The sequence below is a fragment of the Orcinus orca genome, chromosome 14 (assembly GCF_937001465.1).
Source record: "Orcinus orca chromosome 14, mOrcOrc1.1, whole genome shotgun sequence".
In the NCBI taxonomy this organism is placed as follows: domain Eukaryota; kingdom Metazoa; phylum Chordata; class Mammalia; order Artiodactyla; family Delphinidae; genus Orcinus; species Orcinus orca.
Window position 1 is genome coordinate 27,040,496 of NC_064572.1, and position 19,470 is coordinate 27,059,965.

Consider the following 19,470-nt stretch of genomic DNA (forward strand, 5'->3'; position numbering starts at 1 on the left):
CAAGACAGTATGGTACTGGCACAAAAACAGAAATATAGATCAATGGAATAGGATAGAAAGCCCAGAGATAAACCCACGCACATATGGTTACCTTATCTTTGACAAAGGAGGGAAGAATGTACAATGGAGAAAGGACAGCCTCTTCAATAAGTGGTGCTGGTAAAAACGGATAGATACATGTAAAAGAATGAAATTGGAACACACCATACGCAAAAATAAACTCAAAATGGATTAAAGAACTAAATGTAAGGCCAGACACTATCAAACTCTTAGAGGAAAACATAGGCAGAACACTCTGTGACATACATCACAGCAAGATCCTTTTTGACCCACCTCCTAGAGTAAGGGAAATAAAAACAAAAATAAATAAATGGGACCTAATGAAACTTAAAAGCTTTTAGACAGCAAAGGAAACCATAAACAAGATGAAAAGACAACCCTCAGAATGGGACAAAATATTTGCAAACAAAGTAACTGACAAAGGATTAATCTCCAAAATATACAAGCAGCTCACGCAGCTCAATATCACAAAAAACAAACAACCCAATCCAAAAATGGGCAGAAGACCTAACTAGACATTTCTCCAAAGAAGATATACAGATGGCCAGCAAATACATGAAAAGATGCTCAACATCACTGATCAGGAGAGAAATGCAAATCAAAACCATAATGAGGTACTACCTCACACAGGTCAGAATGGTCATCATCAAAAAATCTACAAACAATAAATGCTGGAGAGGGTGTGGAGAAAAGGGAACCCTCTTGCACTGTTGGTGGGAATGTAAATTGCTACAGCCACTATGGAGAACAGTATGAAGGTTCCTTAAAAAACTAAACATAGAACTACCATACGACCCAGCAATCCCACTATTGGGCATATACCCTGAGAAAACCAGAATTCAAAGAGTCATGTACCACAATGTTCACTGCAGCACTATTTACAACAGCCAGGACATGGAAGCAACCTAAATGTCCATTGACAGATGAATGGATAAAGAAGATGTGGCACATATAGACAATGGAATATTACTCAGCCATAAAAAGGAGCGAAATTGAGTTTTTGTAGTGAGGTGGATGGACCTAGAATTTGTCATACAGAGTGAAGTAAGTCAGAAAGAGAAAAACAAACACCGAATGCTAATGCATGTATATGGAATTTTAAAAAGCAGTATGGATGAACCTAGTGGCAGGGCAGGAATAAAGATGCAGATGTAGAGAACAGACTTGAGGGCACGGAGGGGAAGGGGAAGCTGGGACAAAGTGAAAGAGTACCACTGACATATATACACTCCCAAATGTAAAATGGATGGCTAGTGGGAAGCTGCTGCATAGCACAGGGAGATCAGCTGGATGCTTTGTGACCACCAAGAGTGGTGGGATAGGGAGGAGGGTAGGAGGGAAGCTCAAGAGGGAGGGGATATGTGGATATATGTATACATATAGCTGATTCACTTTGTTGTACAGCAGACACTAACACAACATTGTAAAGCATTTATACTCTAATAAAGATGTAAAAAAAAAACTGAAGGCATTTGTGCTCAAGATGAAAACTAATTCTATCTAGGCAAGAGATGTGATGTGTACAAAGCAAAAAACAACACAGTAACTCCTTGTGGCAAACTGAACAAAACCAGCCATCTAGGGAAAGGTAACCTGTGCTCATGGTAACAGTGGCATGGTTTGCACCAAATTCTGAAGCAACCTTCCTGCTAAGGTCATAGGACACAGAATCGGTGTGATGCTATACCCCTCAAGGATTTAAACTTATTGAAAAGTAAATAAATAAAAGTGTGGATTTGTTCTCTTGCTAAAAAAAATTTAATCTCATATCTCTCTTATCCAAATTCTTATCATTTAGTAAAAATAAAACCAAGTTTTACAGAACATGTACGACTTTTTTAAAGAGAAATACATCATTCACACTTTTATGTTTTCTTATGCGGAGAACATTTTAGCAGGTAATGTGGGAGGAAACTTAATCTTCACTTCAAACAGCTAACAACTTTCTTATGGCTTAGCATTTTATTTTATTTATTGTATGGCTTTTAAAAAACAATATGAACATGTATCTTCATATTAAAATGAAGCCAAATCTTATATTTCTCTTTTTGAGAGTTAAATTCCCCTTTTCCTCTCTTTGTTAAAAATTGCTACACCTTATATACCATTGTAAGAAATATGAAATGTGAACATCACTTGCTATTTAATTCTAAAAACTGGGTTTAAATCCTGGCTCTGCCACTTGTTAACTGTAACTTCTTTGATCTTTACTTTTCACATCTATACAATTATCACGATAATAATCTCTACCCTAAGGTTGATTTAAGCGCTAAATGAGATAAGTCATGTAAAACAATTATCCTGTTACCCTGATACAGTACTCAATGAATAGCTATTTACTTTTATCACTCAATTAAGTACAATTTGCAAATTTGGATGTTGTGATAACAGAAAACACTACCATATTCCCTATAACATACAAAACCCTAAATTGTAAAGCTAAGAGAAAGCAAACTGATAATCTGACAAAAAATGGTAAGCATAAAAAAAAAAGTTATCTCATTCACAAGAATTAAGATAAACTAAAGTAAGCTCTTCTATCTTAATCACACCCTGAAGAACATAAAACCTTAGCCTTAACAGCAAAACACCTGCAAAAAATTTTCAACACTCATGAGTCACTAGCTAGAACATTCAGATTTTAGGACATTTCATATACAGTTTTTCCTCAGTATTTGTGGGGGACTGGTTCCAGGACCCCCTCAGATACCAAAATCCATGGATACTCAAGCCCCTTATATAAAATGGCATAGTATTTTGCATATAACCTATGCGCATCCTCCCATATACTTTAAATCATCTCTAGATTACTTATAATACCTAATATAAAGTAAATACTATGTAAATAGTTGCCAGGGTGTGGCAAATTCAAGTTTTGCTTTTTGAAACCTTCTGAAAAAAATTTTTTTGAATATTTTTGATCCAAAGTTGGTTGTATCTGCAGATGCAAAACCCACAGATATCGAGGGCCAGCTGCACCTTCATCTAGTCAAACAGGCAGATGACAATACAGATCCCAATTTTAAGAATAAAAAAAAGTAATTTGCACAAGTCCTGTGGTACATAAATGGCTTATCAGAGAACTCAAATCTCCTGAGCCTTTGCCCTGGATTTAGCTTAAATCAGTCTTCAAATAGTACAACTGCCTACTACTGCAAACCAGCTTAATACTCAGGAAACGGAAATGAGTGATTGATACATCCTATCTTAAAAGAACTTGCCTATTTCCTGCAATACAATGCAGAATTTAAGTAAGTGATATAAGAGTGACTATAATGATAGCAGTATAAAAGAAACAGCACTTAATTCTTATTGAAGGGGCTAAGAAAAATTTCATAAAGGAAATGAAATTTGAGCTGAGCCATAAAGAATAAACAGAATTTTATTAGAAGAGAATGCAAGAAGGTTACATAAGGCTGCGAGAAGATAATAAACTAGACTGTGAAGTACTTTTAAGGAACAGTAAATATACTTCTACGGTGAAGGAGGAACAAGTAATAAGATTACTTACTTAAGACCAGGTAAATCCCGGACACTAGCTCCTATTTCCTCTGCTTCTGGGTACAGCTTCTCCACCAGTTCCAAAGGGCCCCATATAGTTTTGTTATAACTCAAAAATGATTTTCTTACTTTAAAAAGAAAATATAATGCATGTAACTTCAACTTACAAAACTGTAGTAACCTCATGTTAAATACTTAGTTTCAACATTTCTAACTTAACATACAATTATTCACAAACCTTTCCTCTCTTATCACTACACAGCCCTGTTGATCAGAAGCCTGTTGATTCTGATATTCTCCCTATCAGAAATATGCACCTTGGTCATTTTTCCATATCAGAAATATGCAAGTAGGTAATTAAAGTAGAAGAACAACTAGGCTCATTCTTTTTTTTTTTAACTTTCTTTTTTTAATAGATGTTTATTTTATTTTGTGCAGGCTTCTCGATAGCTGTGGCGCACAGGCTCAGTAGTTGCAGTGCATGGGCTCTGTAGTTGGTGGCGTGAGGGCTCCAGAGCACACGGGCTCTCTAGTTGTGGTGTGCAGGCTCAGCAGTTGCAGTGCATGGGCTTAGTTTCCCTGCGGCACGTGGGATCTTAGCTCCCCAACCACGGATTGAACCGGCGTCCCCTGCATTGCAAGACCAATTCTTAACCACTGGACTACCAGGGAAGTCCCATAGGCTCATTCTTTACCAGTACAAAAATAAGACTGGTGGCCCTAGCAGGCTGATCTTTACCAGTTTATTCAATAAACCAAGGACAAATAGTTATTTTACTTTTAAACACAAAAAATTGTGACTTTACTTTTCCTTTTATTTGAATGTGAGATTCGGGTAATATAAAACCATGAAATCACTATGTTTCCTTCTAATACTGACCAGATCTCCTGTAGATCCAGTGTGCCTATCATATGCACCACCCAAAAGCCAGCAAGATAGGCAATTTTCCCTGGGGGAGAAAAATCAATCAGCACAAAGTAGCTTTATAATGGTTGATCAAGATAGGCATTTGACTGTTAGGATATGCCTCATGATATTTTGGGAAGTAAAGGAAAATATATTCAGAAAAGAGTCTAAAACGTAACTATCGTGGCCATCATTTGGCAATTCCATTTCAGCAGTCTGGGGGAAAATAAAGACCTATGTCACTGCTATTTTTTTTTTAATAAAAAGGAAGTTTTTCAAAAAGCAAATTAAAACTCAAGGCCTGAGATAAGACTGTTGACTTCCTGATGTATTAAAAGAAGTATTCAGAGACTGAGAATATCAAGAGTAGGCAAAAATGTGGGGAAACAAACACATTCACTGTTGTTTGATTAATCAGTGAAGGCTTTACAGACATCAGTTGCCTCTATCCTTTGACCCAATAATTCTACTCCTAAGAATCCTAAAGAAATCTTAGCACGTGTGTACAAACATATATATCCAAAGATGTCCTTACAGCATAATTTTAATGATAAAAAACTGGAAACACCTAAGTGTACATTAAGAGGAAAGTAGTTAAATAAGTCATGGTATACATATACTATGAAATATTTTACAGCCATTAAAAATGTGATAAAGACTCTATGTAAATGGCAAAATCTCCAAACCATACCATTAAGTTTTTCTTTTTTTAAATAGGGAAAAAAAGAAAGTCACAGAATAATACAGCATGATTTTATTTAGAGTAAAAGAAAAAATCACCTGTAATTCAATTTAAAAAAGAAAGAAAGAAAAACAGAAAAGAGCTGGAAGAGTGACAAAGATTCCTTTAGAGAGATGAATGGAAGAGAATGAAGGGAAATTATGTTTTTGCTCCATGTGCTTCTATGTTGTTTGATTCATGTACAAAAAGAACATATTTCACTATTATATATAATTTTTAAAATTATTTTAACTCTAATTAAAGAAAAAGTGGAATCTGAAGAAACAAAAACAACAAAACCAAACTCATAGATACACGTTCCAGATTGCTGGTTGCCAGGGTTGGAGGGTGGGAATAGATGAAATGGGTAAAGATGGTCAAAAGGTACAAACTTCTAGTTATAAAAGAAGTCCTGGGGACGTAATGTACATAATGACTACAGTTACTGTATTGTAGATTGTATTGTATATCTGAAAGCTGCTAAGAGTAAATCTTAAAAGTTCTCATCACAAGAAAAAAAATCTTGTAACTATGTGTGGTAATGGATGTTAACTGGGTTTATTGTGGTGATCATTTCACAATATATAAAAATACTGAATCGTGTTGTACCCATTAAACTAATACGTTATATGTCAATTATATCTGAATAAATATAAACAAATTTTAATTTAAAAATGAATACATTAATAACATCACATATAGGGTTTCTCAAATTTCGATGCCAAGGCTCCTTCTCAGTTTAAAGTACATTTTATTAAAACCATGTTTAGGTAAATCTCCTCTTTTGCTTTTCACATTTACCCCTACTCTCATGTGCCATAGCCAGAAACTCCCCCTAAGTGTGCATCAGCAGATGAATGGATAAAGAAGATGTGGTATATATACACAATGGAATATTAGCCATAAAAAAGAATGGAATAATACCATTTGCAGCAACACGGATGGACCTAGAAATCATCATAATAAGTGAAGTAGTCAGTCAGAGAAAGACAAGTATCATATGATATCACTTTTATGTGGAATCTAAGAAAATTATACAAATGAACTTACTTACAAAAGGGAAATAGACTCAGAGACATAGAAAACAAATTTATGGTTACCAAAGGGGAAAGGAGGGGGGGATAAATTAGGAGTTTGGGGTTAAAATATACACAGTACTATACATAAAATAGATAAGCAATAAGGACCTACTGTATAGCACAGGGAACTATACTCAATATCTTGTAATAACCTATAATGGAAAAGAATCTAAAGAAGAATATAGATATATAAAATATACATATATATAATATATATATAAAACTGAATCACTTTGCTGTACACCTGAAACTAACACAATATTGTAAATCAACTATATTTCAATTAAAATTTTTTTAAAAAAAGAACTTTCCAACTTACCCAGGCTTCTGGTATAACAACATAAAAGCAAGCTTCTCTTCTTTTTTAATAGTCACCTTAGTACACATCTCTTACATAGCCCTCTACACAGCTCTGATCATATGAACCAGAGATCAAAGTAGTTACTATAAGTAAAAGAACAGTAATATAATACAAACACATAAAAATAATTCAATGTGAAATGTATAGATGAATACAATATCCAGTTATCATCATTTTCAGGGAGCACTCACATTTCTACAATAACCCAGTCCAGAAGACAATTTTTCTAGATATGTTTCCATGCACTAAGGAGGTTCGTATTTCAACAATCAACTATTTTAATGTATTTATTCAAGAGAGCTCAAACTAGTAATTATAGTTCATACCAGAATCACCAAGCTTAAGATTTTCTATATAACTCTATAGTTGTCCTAGAAAATGGAAATCAGCTCAGAGTATGTTGAAAACATTTTTAAATCAAATACACTTTTTACAGGGACTTCCCTGGTTGTCTAGTGGTTAAGAATCCACCTTCCAATGCAGGGGACGTGGGCTCAATCCCTGGTCAGGGAGCTAAGATCCCACATGCCACAGGGCAACTAAGCCGGCGTGCCGCGACTACTGAGCCTGAGTGTTCTGGAGCCCGCGCGCCGCAACTAGAGAAGCCTATGTGCCGCAACAAAGAGCCGGCATGCTGCAACTAAGACCCGATGCAGCCAAATAAATAAATAATTTGTTTTTTTAAAACAAAAGAGTATACAAATACATTTTTACAAAACAGTAACAACTAAGGATTTTCTGAAGACCACCCATTAGAAAACATAAAGTAGTAGGGTATTTTCTCCTAAAACCAACCCACCCAGTATTTTTAAAGTAACAGTAATTATGGCCTCAAAAAAAATCACATTTTCAAGGATATTTAAGATGAGAGGGGGGAGGTTCTATAGTTGGTTTTTTAAAAAAAATCTCACAATACCTTTAAGACCATGTTTCAGACAATGCTCCATAACAACGAAGAACTGCTGCAAGGGGGGGTAATCAGAATCCAAAGTGCGGCCAAAGCTTAGAGCAGATTCAATGAGTCCTTTAATACTGAGTTTAGCCATGTTTAACAAGTTTGCTCTCTCTACAGCTGTAGGGTCTTTTGTAGCTGAAAGCACAAGAAAGGAGTCCAACATCACTTGCAACAACTGACATTGTAAACTATACAAACCCTTTCCTTCCCCTGTAAAACCAACAGTGGTTTGTTTTTCCTTGGTGGACAAGTAAGTCTTCCTAACATACACCCCTAGTTAACTTCTTTTTATGTCTCTCATGCATACCATAGAACAATGCTCACTCCAGCCAAAGTTTATGAATTATTCTCAAGATCCTGCAAATTGGCTATTCTAGGGTATTTATTTTACTTTTGTGGTACCTCTTCAGGGAGAATGAGTTTTTTTAAATCTTTCTCTGGAGATAAGAGTAACAGACAACATGTTTAAGGGTTCATGCAAAGGCAGACAGCAGGAACCATCACAGATGAATCCAAAAGCAAAAAAATGTTCAGAATAAACTGGCAATACAATAAAAGGTAGTTAAAATTCTAAGATTCCAATTTCACCCATAACAAACATGACAGGTAAGTAAAATAGGGGGCCACAAGAGAAGCCATTCAACTCTCACTCATTTTAACCCTCTTTCTATCTTGTCTCTTTTCATTTCTATTGTAGTTCTGTATTGCAGGACTCCTTTATTTTCCCAGAGGAAATAAAAGCAGGGTCCAGTTTCACCTTAAGGTTTCCTGACCTTCCACACAGCTGATCCAGTTGAATATCAAGGTAATCGATGCATTTTTTTAAAACTGATTTTACCTGATACTTTCAATTCACAAAAATTTTTCTTTCCCACAAATTTCATTCTCAGTTTTCTTATAAATTCAGATGCTTCCCCATACTCTCATCACTGTTGTGACTGGCAGAAATATTTTCAGCAAACACAGATGCCAAAATGAAGTGTAAAAAAATAAAGCACTTAGTATACTGTCTCATAATCCCTGACAAATTTACTAGTCCAAGTAAACCAAATGTCCGTTTTTCCTTCACTGGATAAAAAGTCCAGGGTTCCCAATGATCTAGTATTTTACTTCTGACCACAGATAGCCAGGCGTGAAGCGTGACACTGAATCCTACGCAACTTAAAATGCAAACAGTCACAACTGCTACGACCAAGCTAGCTGGTGGAGAATCTCCACACAAGACATCATTGCTTCAAATATGCATCGTGGTATGACTCCCTCTTTTTTCGGGGACGAAACCAGTCGATGTTTCATAATCTGCAGCAATTCTCATTTTTCTTAACAGTGCCCATCACAATCCGTAATGTACGGTGCGACAACCAGACAAAGGACGCCTTTATAACTACTCGAAGGTAGGTCCTGGTGGGCGCCGGCAGGTCCCGAGTAGAGGAGCGTTTGCACCCCAGCCGCGCCCCGCCCGGGCTGCGGCCCCCACACGCGCCCAAAGGCCGGTTCCCGCATCTTGCCTGTAGAACCCCTTCCCTGCCTCCCTGCCTGCCAGCCAGCAAGGCTGCCCAAGGGCTCGGGGCGCCCCAACACCCTCACGGAATGCTCACCCGGGGTCCTGCGCGGCATCGCTGCCCCTCTCCCGCCCACTGCATCTGGAACCCAAGCCCAAACCTGAGACGCTTCCCTCCGCCACCCCCAAACCTGAAAAGTCATCGCCCGTCCCCGACTATTTCCCCCGACCCGGGAGCTGCACCCCGGCCGGCCCTGTCCTCGCTCTCTGTAAGCCGACGGACCACCAAACCTCTGCCATTAGGCCCCTGAACGGGGAAGGGGGCGAGGGGGAACGAGGGGCGGCCGCGCGTTGCCATGGCGACCGCGGGCGCCCCTGCGCCCCCGGCTGCCTCCACCCAGGCCCAAACCCGGCTTCGGACCCCAGTCCCGACCCCGAGGCCTCCATGACCACACCACCAATCCTCCTGGCCCGGCCGAGCCCTCGGCCCACCACGGAGGGCCGGGCGTCCGCTCTCGGCCTGCTCTGCTTACCCATGGCGGCGGCGACGCGGTCTCGGGCGGGGACTCCCTGGGCCCCGCCAGCAGCTCCCTTCAGGCGAGCGGCGGCCGCCACGGCGTCTGCGACCAGGCCCACTGCGGCCCACAGCGCTCCCGGCGGCGGGAGGACGGCCGGGCGGTCCCGCGGCGCCCGAGTGGGGCGGGGGGCCGCGGAGCCTGAAGCCGGCAGCGGAGAAATCCACCCTCTCTGAGCCACTTCGGATCCAGCCGGAGCGGAAGGAGAAGGAAAAGGAGCGTAAGGAGGACCTCGCGTTGAGGAGGACCTCGCGTTGAGAGGAGGACCTCGCGTTGAGAGGAGGACCTCGCGTTGAGGAGGACCTCGCGTTGAGAGGAGGACCTCGCGTTGAGAGGAGGACCTCGCGTTGAGGAGGACCTCGCGTTGAGGAGCAGGGGGGCGGACCCTGGTCTCTCACCCTGGGGGCCTCGCCGGAGCGCTAGGGCTGCATTTCCAAGGGGATGCGAGTCACGTGCAAACGTTTTCATCTCCTGGGTCCGGCTGGGTTTAATCGAACACACCTGACCGCTTCCTTTCTTCACCAACTAACTCGCAGGGGACCACCAGTGAATCCACTGGTTTATAAAAAGCAACGAGGAATGGTCTCAGTAATCGAGGGAAAGGTGCAGAGATAAAGCCAGCGTTTTCTCATTTCAGGGAGTAAACACTCTCGTGGTCAGATGACACTAGGTTTAAGTTATATCAATTTGGGGAAACTGAGCTATTACCTAGTTAGATCGGCAATTGTTTTTTGTTTTTTTTTAAGAATATATTTTTAAAATTTATTTATTTTATTTTTGGCTGTGTTGGGTCTTCGTTGCTGCACGCGGGCTTTCTCTAGTTGCGGCGAGCGGGGGCTACTCTTCGTTGTGGTGCACGGGCTTCTTATTGCAGTGGCTTCTCTTGTTGCGGAGCACGAGCTCTAGGCATGTGGGCTTCAGTAGTTGTGGCGCGTGGGCTTCAGTAGTTGTGGCGTGCGGGCTCTAGAGTGCAGGCTCAGTAGTTGTGGCTCGCTCACGGGCTTAGTTGCTCCGCGGCATGTGGGATCTTCCCAGACCAGGGCTTGAACCTGTGTCCCCTGCATTGGCAGGCGGATTCTTAACCACTGCGCCACCAGGGAAGCCCAGCAATTATTAAAACAGTGTCCGAGTTAGAAATAGACTGATATTTCGAGGAAATGGAGCGATGTTTATCTCTTCATCACATTGGTCAGCATACAGTTCTATTATGTTTCTTTAGTTCTTTTGGTTTTTAATTTTCTTTATTGTGAGATAATCATACATGGATATAAATTTATAAAGCATATATACATTTAAAGAATCATAAAGTGAACAGCTGGGAAAACACCACCAGATCAAGAGAGCATAGAACAGGAGAGTCATCTTCCCTGGGGGAAAGGCCTTTAGCCACAATCCCCCTAGAAGTATTAATAAATACGATTCTGACTTCTATGACAATTGTTTCCTTGCTTTTCTGCATGTTACTACCACGTAAGTATGTGCCCCTAATCAATACAGTTTATTTTTGCCTGTTTACAAACTTTTCACAAGTGGAATAACATTACGAATATTACTTGTTTCTTTTGTTCAACATCGTCCATGTCCATGAGGAGTTTCCAGGTTAGGGTGTTTTCAGGTTTACATACTTCCTGGTCCCTATATGCAGGAGAGCCTCTAGGGCATGTAAATAAGAATATAATTACTAGAAATCAGGTATGCCTTTCTTTAAATTTACTAGATAATGCCAAACTGTTTTCAAAATTTCTCATAATTTACACTCCTATCAGCAGTGTTGTTTTTCTGTTGCTGTGTCCATTCTAATGCTTAGAATTTTGAGGATTTTTTCATTTTTTGCGTCTTGTGGGTAGGTGATTGCATGGCAGGTTTGTTTTTTATTTATCTCATTACTGATGACATTGAGCACTTTACCTATGTTTACTATTTGGAATTTCACTTTTGCAAAGAAATGGTGCCTGTTTTTCTATTGACTTACCTTTTTCTTATTGGCTTGTGCAAGTTACTTAATATTCTACATACTAATTTGATGTCAGTTATGTGTTGCCACTATCTTCTGGCTAATTTTTTTTCTCTCCTTATGGCAACCGTTGATTAAATATAAGTTCTTAATTTTCTTGTAGTGAATTTATAGTTTTTGCCTTAGTGTCTTAAGAAATCCTCCTTATTCCAAGGTCATGAAGATACTCTCTTTTAAGAATTACATAGTTTTGGAACTTCCCTGGTGGTCCAGTGGTAAAGAATCCGCCTTCCAATGCAGGGGACGCAGGTTCGATCCCCGGTTGGGAAACTAAGATCCCACATGCCGCGGGGCAACTAAGCCCATGCGCCACAACTACTGAGCTTGCACGCCTCAACTAGAGAGCCTGCATGCCACAAACTACAGAGCCCATGTGCTCTGGAGCCCACACACCCTGGAGCCTGCATGCCACAACAAGAGAAGAGAAAACCCGCACACCACAACTAGGGAGAAGCCCACGCGACCAAACGAGCGCCACAACAAGAGATCCCACATGCCACAACGAGGACCCGATGCAGCCAAATAAATAAATATTTAAAAAAAAAAAGAATTACGTAGTTTTGCCTTTAATATTTAGGCCTGTTAGTGCACCCAGAATTAATTTCAGTGATGATGTGAGATAGGGTCAAATTTCATTTCCTCAACTATCCCATCACCCTTTCACCGTTCACCTTCCATGCCCATGAGCGTGGAAGTGAAGGTCAATGAGCATGTATGTGAAGGTCAGTTCCTAGGCCAAAACCTCATTTGATCTTCAGAACCACCCCATGAGGAATAAATTATTTACCTCTTTTACAGATGAAACTAACCTCAAAGATTAAATAACTTGCCCAAAGTCACAGTACTATTAACGAACAGAGCCAGAATCTGAACCAGTACAAAACTAGCCTCCATTTTCATAATGGCAAAATACATCTGTGGTTTTTACAGTGTTTGAAGGAGCCTAAAACTGATGACAAGTCTAACCCCTTCCACCATCTTGCTGTTAAACACCGAAATGACTGAATTGTTCCTTTTTCTCTTCTCCAAATGATGAGCAAAAAGGGAGGGATTTGTGTTCCAAGTGCGTTTAGAAAAGCAAATAATGTTAAGTATATATTTATTTATTTTATAAAACCATGAGAACAAAGGAAAAGAGCTTTATTTTCTGGATTGCTTTCCCTCCAGTGACTTTATAGGTAACATGTAGGAAAGAAATTTAGTTCAGTAACAGACCAGCTTTATTTAAAGCAAAAAATATTTCTTCCTTTGAGGAAGATGTTCTTAAACTCCAAAATACATATTTGCTGGATACTCTAGCCACGTTGTATTGAACAGAATTGGAATTAGGGTGTATGTTTAAAACCTATTACACTTAATAGGTTTAAACTAGAATATGAATCTGTTCTGAGCTCTTGATGTACTAAAACTAAGAATCTAGGTTTTTAAACGTACAGATATAATCATGTAACAAAATACTGTTTTTTAAAAACTCATCACATACTGAAATATAGGGATGAAATTGAATGATGTCTAAAATTTGCTTTAAAACATGTCAGCAAGGAAAAATGGTTGAAAACAATTGCTGCAAAATCTAACCGTTGAATGTGGGTGATGGGTATATAGAAGTTCATTATACTACTTTTGTGTGTGTTTTTAAAGGTTTTATAATAATGTTCTAAAGCTCATCATGAAAAGAAAGCTAGTTAAAGCCTTAAAAATAATTTTTATGTAAAAATCTTTCATAATAAGCCAAAGCAGTATCTATACAAGAGCCGAGAGTCAGGAAAGGCAGACTTCACCCCCTGGGTCCATCTTGGTTCATACTTTCCAGGATCATGAGTCCCAATCAGCCGAGAGTCAGTGGTGACTTGAGTGAGGTTGGATGGGCCTATCCTCTTAGCTACAAGCAGTCTTTTTAATGAGCAAAGCTGTCCACTGAATCTACATAGACCAGCTGGTCAAATCATGCCCCAAGGTTTCCAGCTGGCCTGAGATGTGATTTGCTTACACTAACCATTGTAATGCTTTTTTTTCTTTTTGGCTGCACTGTGCGGCTTGTGGGATCTTTGTTCCCTGACTAGGGATTGAACCCCAGCCCTTGGCAGTGAAAGCGCGGAGTCCTAACCACTGGACTGCCAGGGAATTCCCAACAATTGTAATGCTTCTAAACATTTGTATAGCACCTGGAAAATGTACACAACACTGAATGGGAAACACATAGTACCTGGGAAAATTGCTGAATTACTAATCAGAACATCTGGGTTCTAGCAATGACTTGCCCAGAGCCATATGCTAACGTGAAATATCTATGCTAGGTACTCTGTAGGGTTTAATTCAATTGAGAGAATATCTATGAAAATTATAAAGCATATTACATATTATTACCGCTGCTAAAAAAGCAGTAAGTGGTATAAAGCTACATATAAAGATGGAAGTAATTCTTTCTGGAAGGAAAAAAATCAGAAAAGGCTTTCTGGAGAAGGTAGCATACTAGTCTTTCAGCCTGGGTGAAGTTGCATAAATGGTATTGGAGAAACAGACAAATATAGATAGAGGATACAACAAACAAGAAAAAAGACATGTATAAGGAAGAGCAAAAATAGTATATTAGGGAATTCTCTGGCAGTCCAGTGCTTAGGACTCTGCACTTTCACTGCCATGGGCCCAGGCTGGATCCCTGGTCAGGGAATTAGGATCCCACAAGCTATGCAGTGCGGCCAGAAAAAAAAAAGTACATTAGAACAAATATGCAAAGAAATAATGGAGAATGACCTCCATTACATACCACACGTTCCAACCTATTAGTGGGATATGAAAGAATGTTAGTAGGTTGCAACCAGCTTTGTTTTTTTAAATTAATTATTTTTGGCTGCTTTGGATCTTCGTTGCTGCGCACGGGCTTTCTCTAGTTGTGGCGAGTGGGGGCTACTCTTTGTTGTGGCGCGCGAGCTTCTTCATTGCGGTGGCTTCTCTTGCTGCGGAGCACGGGCTCTAGGTGCGCGGGATTCAGTAGTTGTGGCACACGGGCTCTATAGAGCACAGACTCAGTAGTTGTGGCGCACGGGCTCAGCAGTTGTGGCTTGCGGGCTCTAGAGCGCAGGCTCAGTACTTGTGGTGCACGGGCTTAGTTGCTCCGTGGCATGTGGGATCTTCCCGGACCTGGGCTCAAACCCGTGTCCCCTGCACTGGCAGGCAAATTCTTAACCACTGTGCCACCAGGGAAGCCCTGCAACCAGCTTTGCTTTTAATGGAATAGTGGAAAATATTAGGGTATATCACATATAAAAAGGGTAAATATTTTGTTAAAGTACTGTTTAAGGTGCATGCACATACATATGTTCATGCTGAGTCATGATGCAAAATGTGTTTCTTGTTGTGGGTTCTGGCAATTTTTACTCTTAAGCACCAGTCCAGATTATCATACACCAAACTACCAGTAGTTATAAATAAATGATAAGATTACAAAGAAACTGAATTTTCTAAAATTTGTAGTGTTTGAAATTCTCACTAAAATCATGTACTACTCTATAATTAGAAAAAAAAAATTTAAAGAAAGAAAATTATGCCAAGACTTTTGAACTCAGAAAATGTGAGGTAGATGGTGTCCTTGACAGAAATAGAGATTACAGAGGAAGGCATTAGATGAAGATGGAAATTTACATTTTGTATGTGCTGACTCGGAAGTGCTCACAGAAGACTCTGAAGGCAGGAGCTGGAACACAGATATAACTAGAATCCAGAAGACATGGCGGGGTATACAGATTTGGTAAACAGCTACATAGGTCATGGTTGGAGGCAGTGACTGTCCAAGGAGGGAGAACAGGACCAGACCAAACATAGAGCTCTGGGAAAGACCCGTCTCTAGAGAGTGAGAGACGAGGAAGAAAAGAAAGGAATCAGAGGAGGCAGCAAGAGAGGTAAGGAGGCAGCAAGAGAGGTAAGGAGGCAGAACTCTGAACTGATTTTCAGGAATGGGGCCACTGGAATGGCTACACTGTCATCACATCCTGGCTTTACACTATAAGGAAGACCTTGTCTAGGCTAATGATGCTTTTGATCTGGACCTGCACAAAGTGACTGCCCAATAACATTAGAGACTGGTAGCCACTGCTGTCTTAGTCCTTGGCGTGGATGTCATACTTAAACTGCACTATTAGCAATTTGATGGCCCAGTCTGGGTTTAACTTACAGCTCACCCCAAGCCTCCAACTCACAGCATCTTATATATAAAAGACGAATCCTAACTCTTTCAACTAAGTGGCTAGACTCTTGTAATCAAGACAGAGTCCCAGGGCTTCCCTGGTGGCGCAGTGGTTGAGAGTCCGCCTGCCGATGCAGGGGACATGGGTTCGTGCCCCGGTCTGGGAAGATCCCACATGCTGTGGAGCGGCTGGGCCCGTGAGCCATGGCCGCTGGGCCTGCGCGTCCGGAGCCTGTGCTCTGCAACGGGAGAGACCACAACAGTGAGAGGCCCGCGTACCGCAAAAAAAAATAAAAAAAGAATCCCAAATGATAAGAAACATGGAACCCCTCCCAGGGCTCTTCTTCCACAGGGCTTTGCAGGCCATACAAATCTGTAAAGCAACCACTGATTGAACCAAAAGAATTTACATTATTCATCTCACTCCCAGGAATATCTAACCAATATTTAAGCCTTATCTCTGTAAACTTCCTAGTTTTTCCTGTCTAATCCATAGTATCTCCATGATCAACTCCATCCTGTGTGTCCTTCATAAATCTCTTTATAATGTCAACACTCCTTGGTTTCAGCTTTAGAGCATTATCAATATTTCAGTTCTCAACACTGGAAAAAACTGTGGACAACCCTGAACTTAATTATTATTTAGTATTAATAATTGACACTGTAAGATCTAACAGTAAGAGAACAATTCATTTAATAAAATCTTCAAGTAATAATTTTTTTAAAACATGTGAGGTAGAGGCAGCAATTTTTAACATACTTAACATTCATTAAAAAGAAAACATTTGAGAGAAGTGAGAGATCTCCCTGCCAAAGATGGATACACTAAGGTTAAAATTGGTCACAATATAAGTAATCAAGCACTTTGAGGTAACTGTTTTACAAAACATTTTTATACCAAAAGAGAAAATTGAGAAATGCCCTAAAACTAAGGGGCATATGAACATGAATAAGTGAAAATAGGAATACACCTTTTTAATTTGTCATCAATTCAGCAAACAAAATTTCTTCTCAAAAGAACAGTAGGAATTATTTTCTTTCACTAGAATACTGAAAAGTGAAAATAACAAGTGGGAGAGTAAGGAGAATCAGAAATTAACTGGAAATAATACATTTATCAGTGATAATTTAAAAGACTAGGTTTAAAGTGAAAACATCTCTGATAGGAGAAAGCAAAAGTCAGGAAAAAAACCAGCAGAATGGCCTTTGAATCAGGGACCTCAAAATACAGAAAAACATCTTACTTATGTTCTCATCATCACAAGATTGTCCTTAAATGACAAAAGCGATCAATTTTCTTACCTAATCTTTCAAATAAACAAAATATGATTAAAAATCTAAAAGATCAAATTAATCTTGAAAATTTAGACTTAAAGGTTTAAGCCTCAGATTGAAAAATTCACCCCAGCTTTAAAAGGTGGTAGAAATTTATCAAACTCTAGATCATACAAAACCACATTTATAATACCTATAAATTTAGACTTTTCAGTTTTGTTTCACCTGTACTAAAAAAATACTATGTTAAATTTTGTATGGTAATAGAACTTTATGTTTAACAATGTTATACCAAAAAATAAATAAAACAAAAAAACTGGAACTCTGAAAGAGTATATTTACATCATTTCTTACCCTTGGGATAAAAGTTATCTTCACAGTGTAACCAGGCACTGATTTTACAGCATATCCGAATTATAAATAGGCAACAGTTAGAGAAGATCATGATGGTTTGGAAAAAGCAAGGAAAACAGTGCTTTATCTTCTTTGAAAATCACCCAATATATGACAAAGACTTTCATGTTCTCCTGATGGAAGATCCATGATGTAAAATAAATTAAGGTAGATATATTTAACACAATGTGGAATTACATAAAAACATATATGACATTATTATCTAACATTCTGTAATTTGGTTTACAGGGCTGCTAAAAAAATTGTAAAGATTTTTATGGCATTCTATGGATAATAATATACTTAAGCAATATGGTTTACATATCTTATTAGCCTGAGACCTACATATAATTTTTTAAAGAGATGACCTATTTTTAAAATAATCTATTAATACAATATGACAAGTAATAATCTCCATTTTTAAATATAATACTTTGTCCTAGATTTTTTTTAAAAAAAGGTTATAAATTGAGGGGAGAGGAACCAGAAGGGATAACCAGTTTTCCTAGATGTATTCTAGGAAACATGCACCCTGTTCCTAAGGCAAAAAAATCAAGTCCCTTTTTTTCCCCCTTCTCATTTCACAAACTATCCTTCACCACCACGTTCATTATTTCACTTTTTGCTTAAAATTACTTCCTGTGAATTGTTTTCTCTCTTTCCTTTGCAGAATCAGATCTTTTGAAATATGCCCATGGAAAACAGGAGACACCGAGTTTTAGTTTATACAAATACATAAATGAAGTACTCACAATAGCACAATCAAATGTGACCATAAAAAAAATTTTTTTTTTAAATTTTAAAAAAATGTGACCATATATAAAACAAAAAGGATATTAATTTTTCTGAGTTTAGATGATAAAGTAGCTTCCCCAAAGGAGGATAGCGGTTTAGTGAGGGCACACATCCCAGGAGAATCAGCTTATGTTTGGCTCTGGTTATAGCAACATTAAGACGCCGCCAATCTTTCAATAGTTCACCAAGCTGAAAGGAATTGTAATTTTCATTCTTTGAGTTTTCTTATTTATTTGAGTTTTTTGAGCAGTTTTCAAAAACATATACTGCAAAAAAGATTCATCAACACATTTAAAATCCAGACAGTTGGAAAAACTTGCCCACAGTAACAACTTCAAGTATTTTATCGTGGATATGATATCCTAGCCATAATTTTAAATTATTAAATACATATAATAAAAATATACTAAAAATTTTAAAATATTAAATATATATAATACAGAATTGAAGTTAGGACTTCCCTGGTGGACCAGTGGTTAAGACTCCGTGCTCCCAATGCAGGGGGCCCGGGTTCGATCCCTGGTCGGGGAACTAGATCCCGCATACCACAACTAGGAGCCCACATGCTGCAACTAAAGATCCTGCACCCAGCAATGAAGATCCCAAGTGCCGCAACTAAGACCCAGCACCGCCAAATAAATAAATATTTTAAAAAAAAAAAGAATTGAAGTTATCTCCACTCAGTGTAGCATTGTTTTTTTTAAATATCTATGAAACAAGCTGTTTCTTTTTAAAAAAATTTTTTTAATAGATTTTATTTATTTATTGGCTGCGTTGAGTCTTCCTTTGCTGTGCACAGGCTTTCTCTAGTTGTGGTGAGCAGGGCTACTCTTTGTTGCGGTGTGAGGGCTTCCCATTGTGGTGGCTTCTCTTGTTGTGGAGCACAGGCTCTAGGCACGCAGGCTTCAGTAGTTGTGGCACACGGGCTTCAGTAGTTGTGGCTCACGGGCTCTAGAGCGCAGGCTCAGTAGTTGTGGCACATGGGCTTAGTTGCTCCATGGCATGTGGGATCTTCCCAGACCAGGGCTCGAACCTGTGGTCCCCTGCATTGGCAGGCGGATTCTCAACCACCATGCCACCAGGGAAGCCCCGGTGTAGCATTGTTTTTTAAGAGTAGTAGAAACTCGTCATAGTAGAAGACTCAGAGGAG

General features: G+C 39.2%; 2 protein-coding genes across 18 annotated transcripts in view; both read right to left on the minus strand.

The window, feature by feature from the left end:
* The window catches only part of RUFY2 (RUN and FYVE domain containing 2), a 74,891-nt gene extending 65,296 nt beyond the window's left edge, over positions 1 to 9,595 (minus strand). For 4 of the 11 annotated variants that reach the window (XR_007471391.1, XM_049697185.1, XM_049697181.1 and 1 more), the window contains exons 1-3: positions 9,183 to 9,487; positions 7,546 to 7,719; positions 3,572 to 3,689 (exon numbers count right to left, since the gene is read on the minus strand). Coding sequence is in view for 9 of the 11 variants with exons in the window: in XM_049697185.1 (XP_049553142.1) it covers positions 3,572 to 3,689; positions 7,546 to 7,719; positions 9,183 to 9,288 (398 nt within the window). In the remaining 2 variants the exon portion in view is untranslated. Of the gene's footprint in view, positions 1 to 3,571; positions 3,690 to 4,441; positions 4,512 to 7,545; positions 7,720 to 9,182; positions 9,491 to 9,518 lie in introns of those variants that run through there. The other 7 variants (XM_049697182.1, XM_049697180.1, XM_049697188.1 and 4 more) reach the window with 5 other exon arrangements.
* Positions 9,596 to 11,201: 1,606 nt separating this feature from the next.
* The window catches only part of LOC101276464 (graves disease carrier protein), a 97,565-nt gene continuing 89,296 nt past the window's right edge, over positions 11,202 to 19,470 (minus strand). For 6 of the 7 annotated variants that reach the window (XM_049697206.1, XM_049697208.1, XM_049697207.1 and 3 more), the window contains one exon: positions 16,529 to 18,509. In XM_049697206.1, coding sequence (XP_049553163.1) covers positions 18,318 to 18,509 — 192 coding nt within the window. In that variant the 3' untranslated portion in view covers positions 16,529 to 18,317. Of the gene's footprint in view, positions 11,314 to 16,528; positions 18,510 to 19,470 lie in introns of those variants that run through there. The other variant, XR_007471406.1, reaches the window with a different exon arrangement.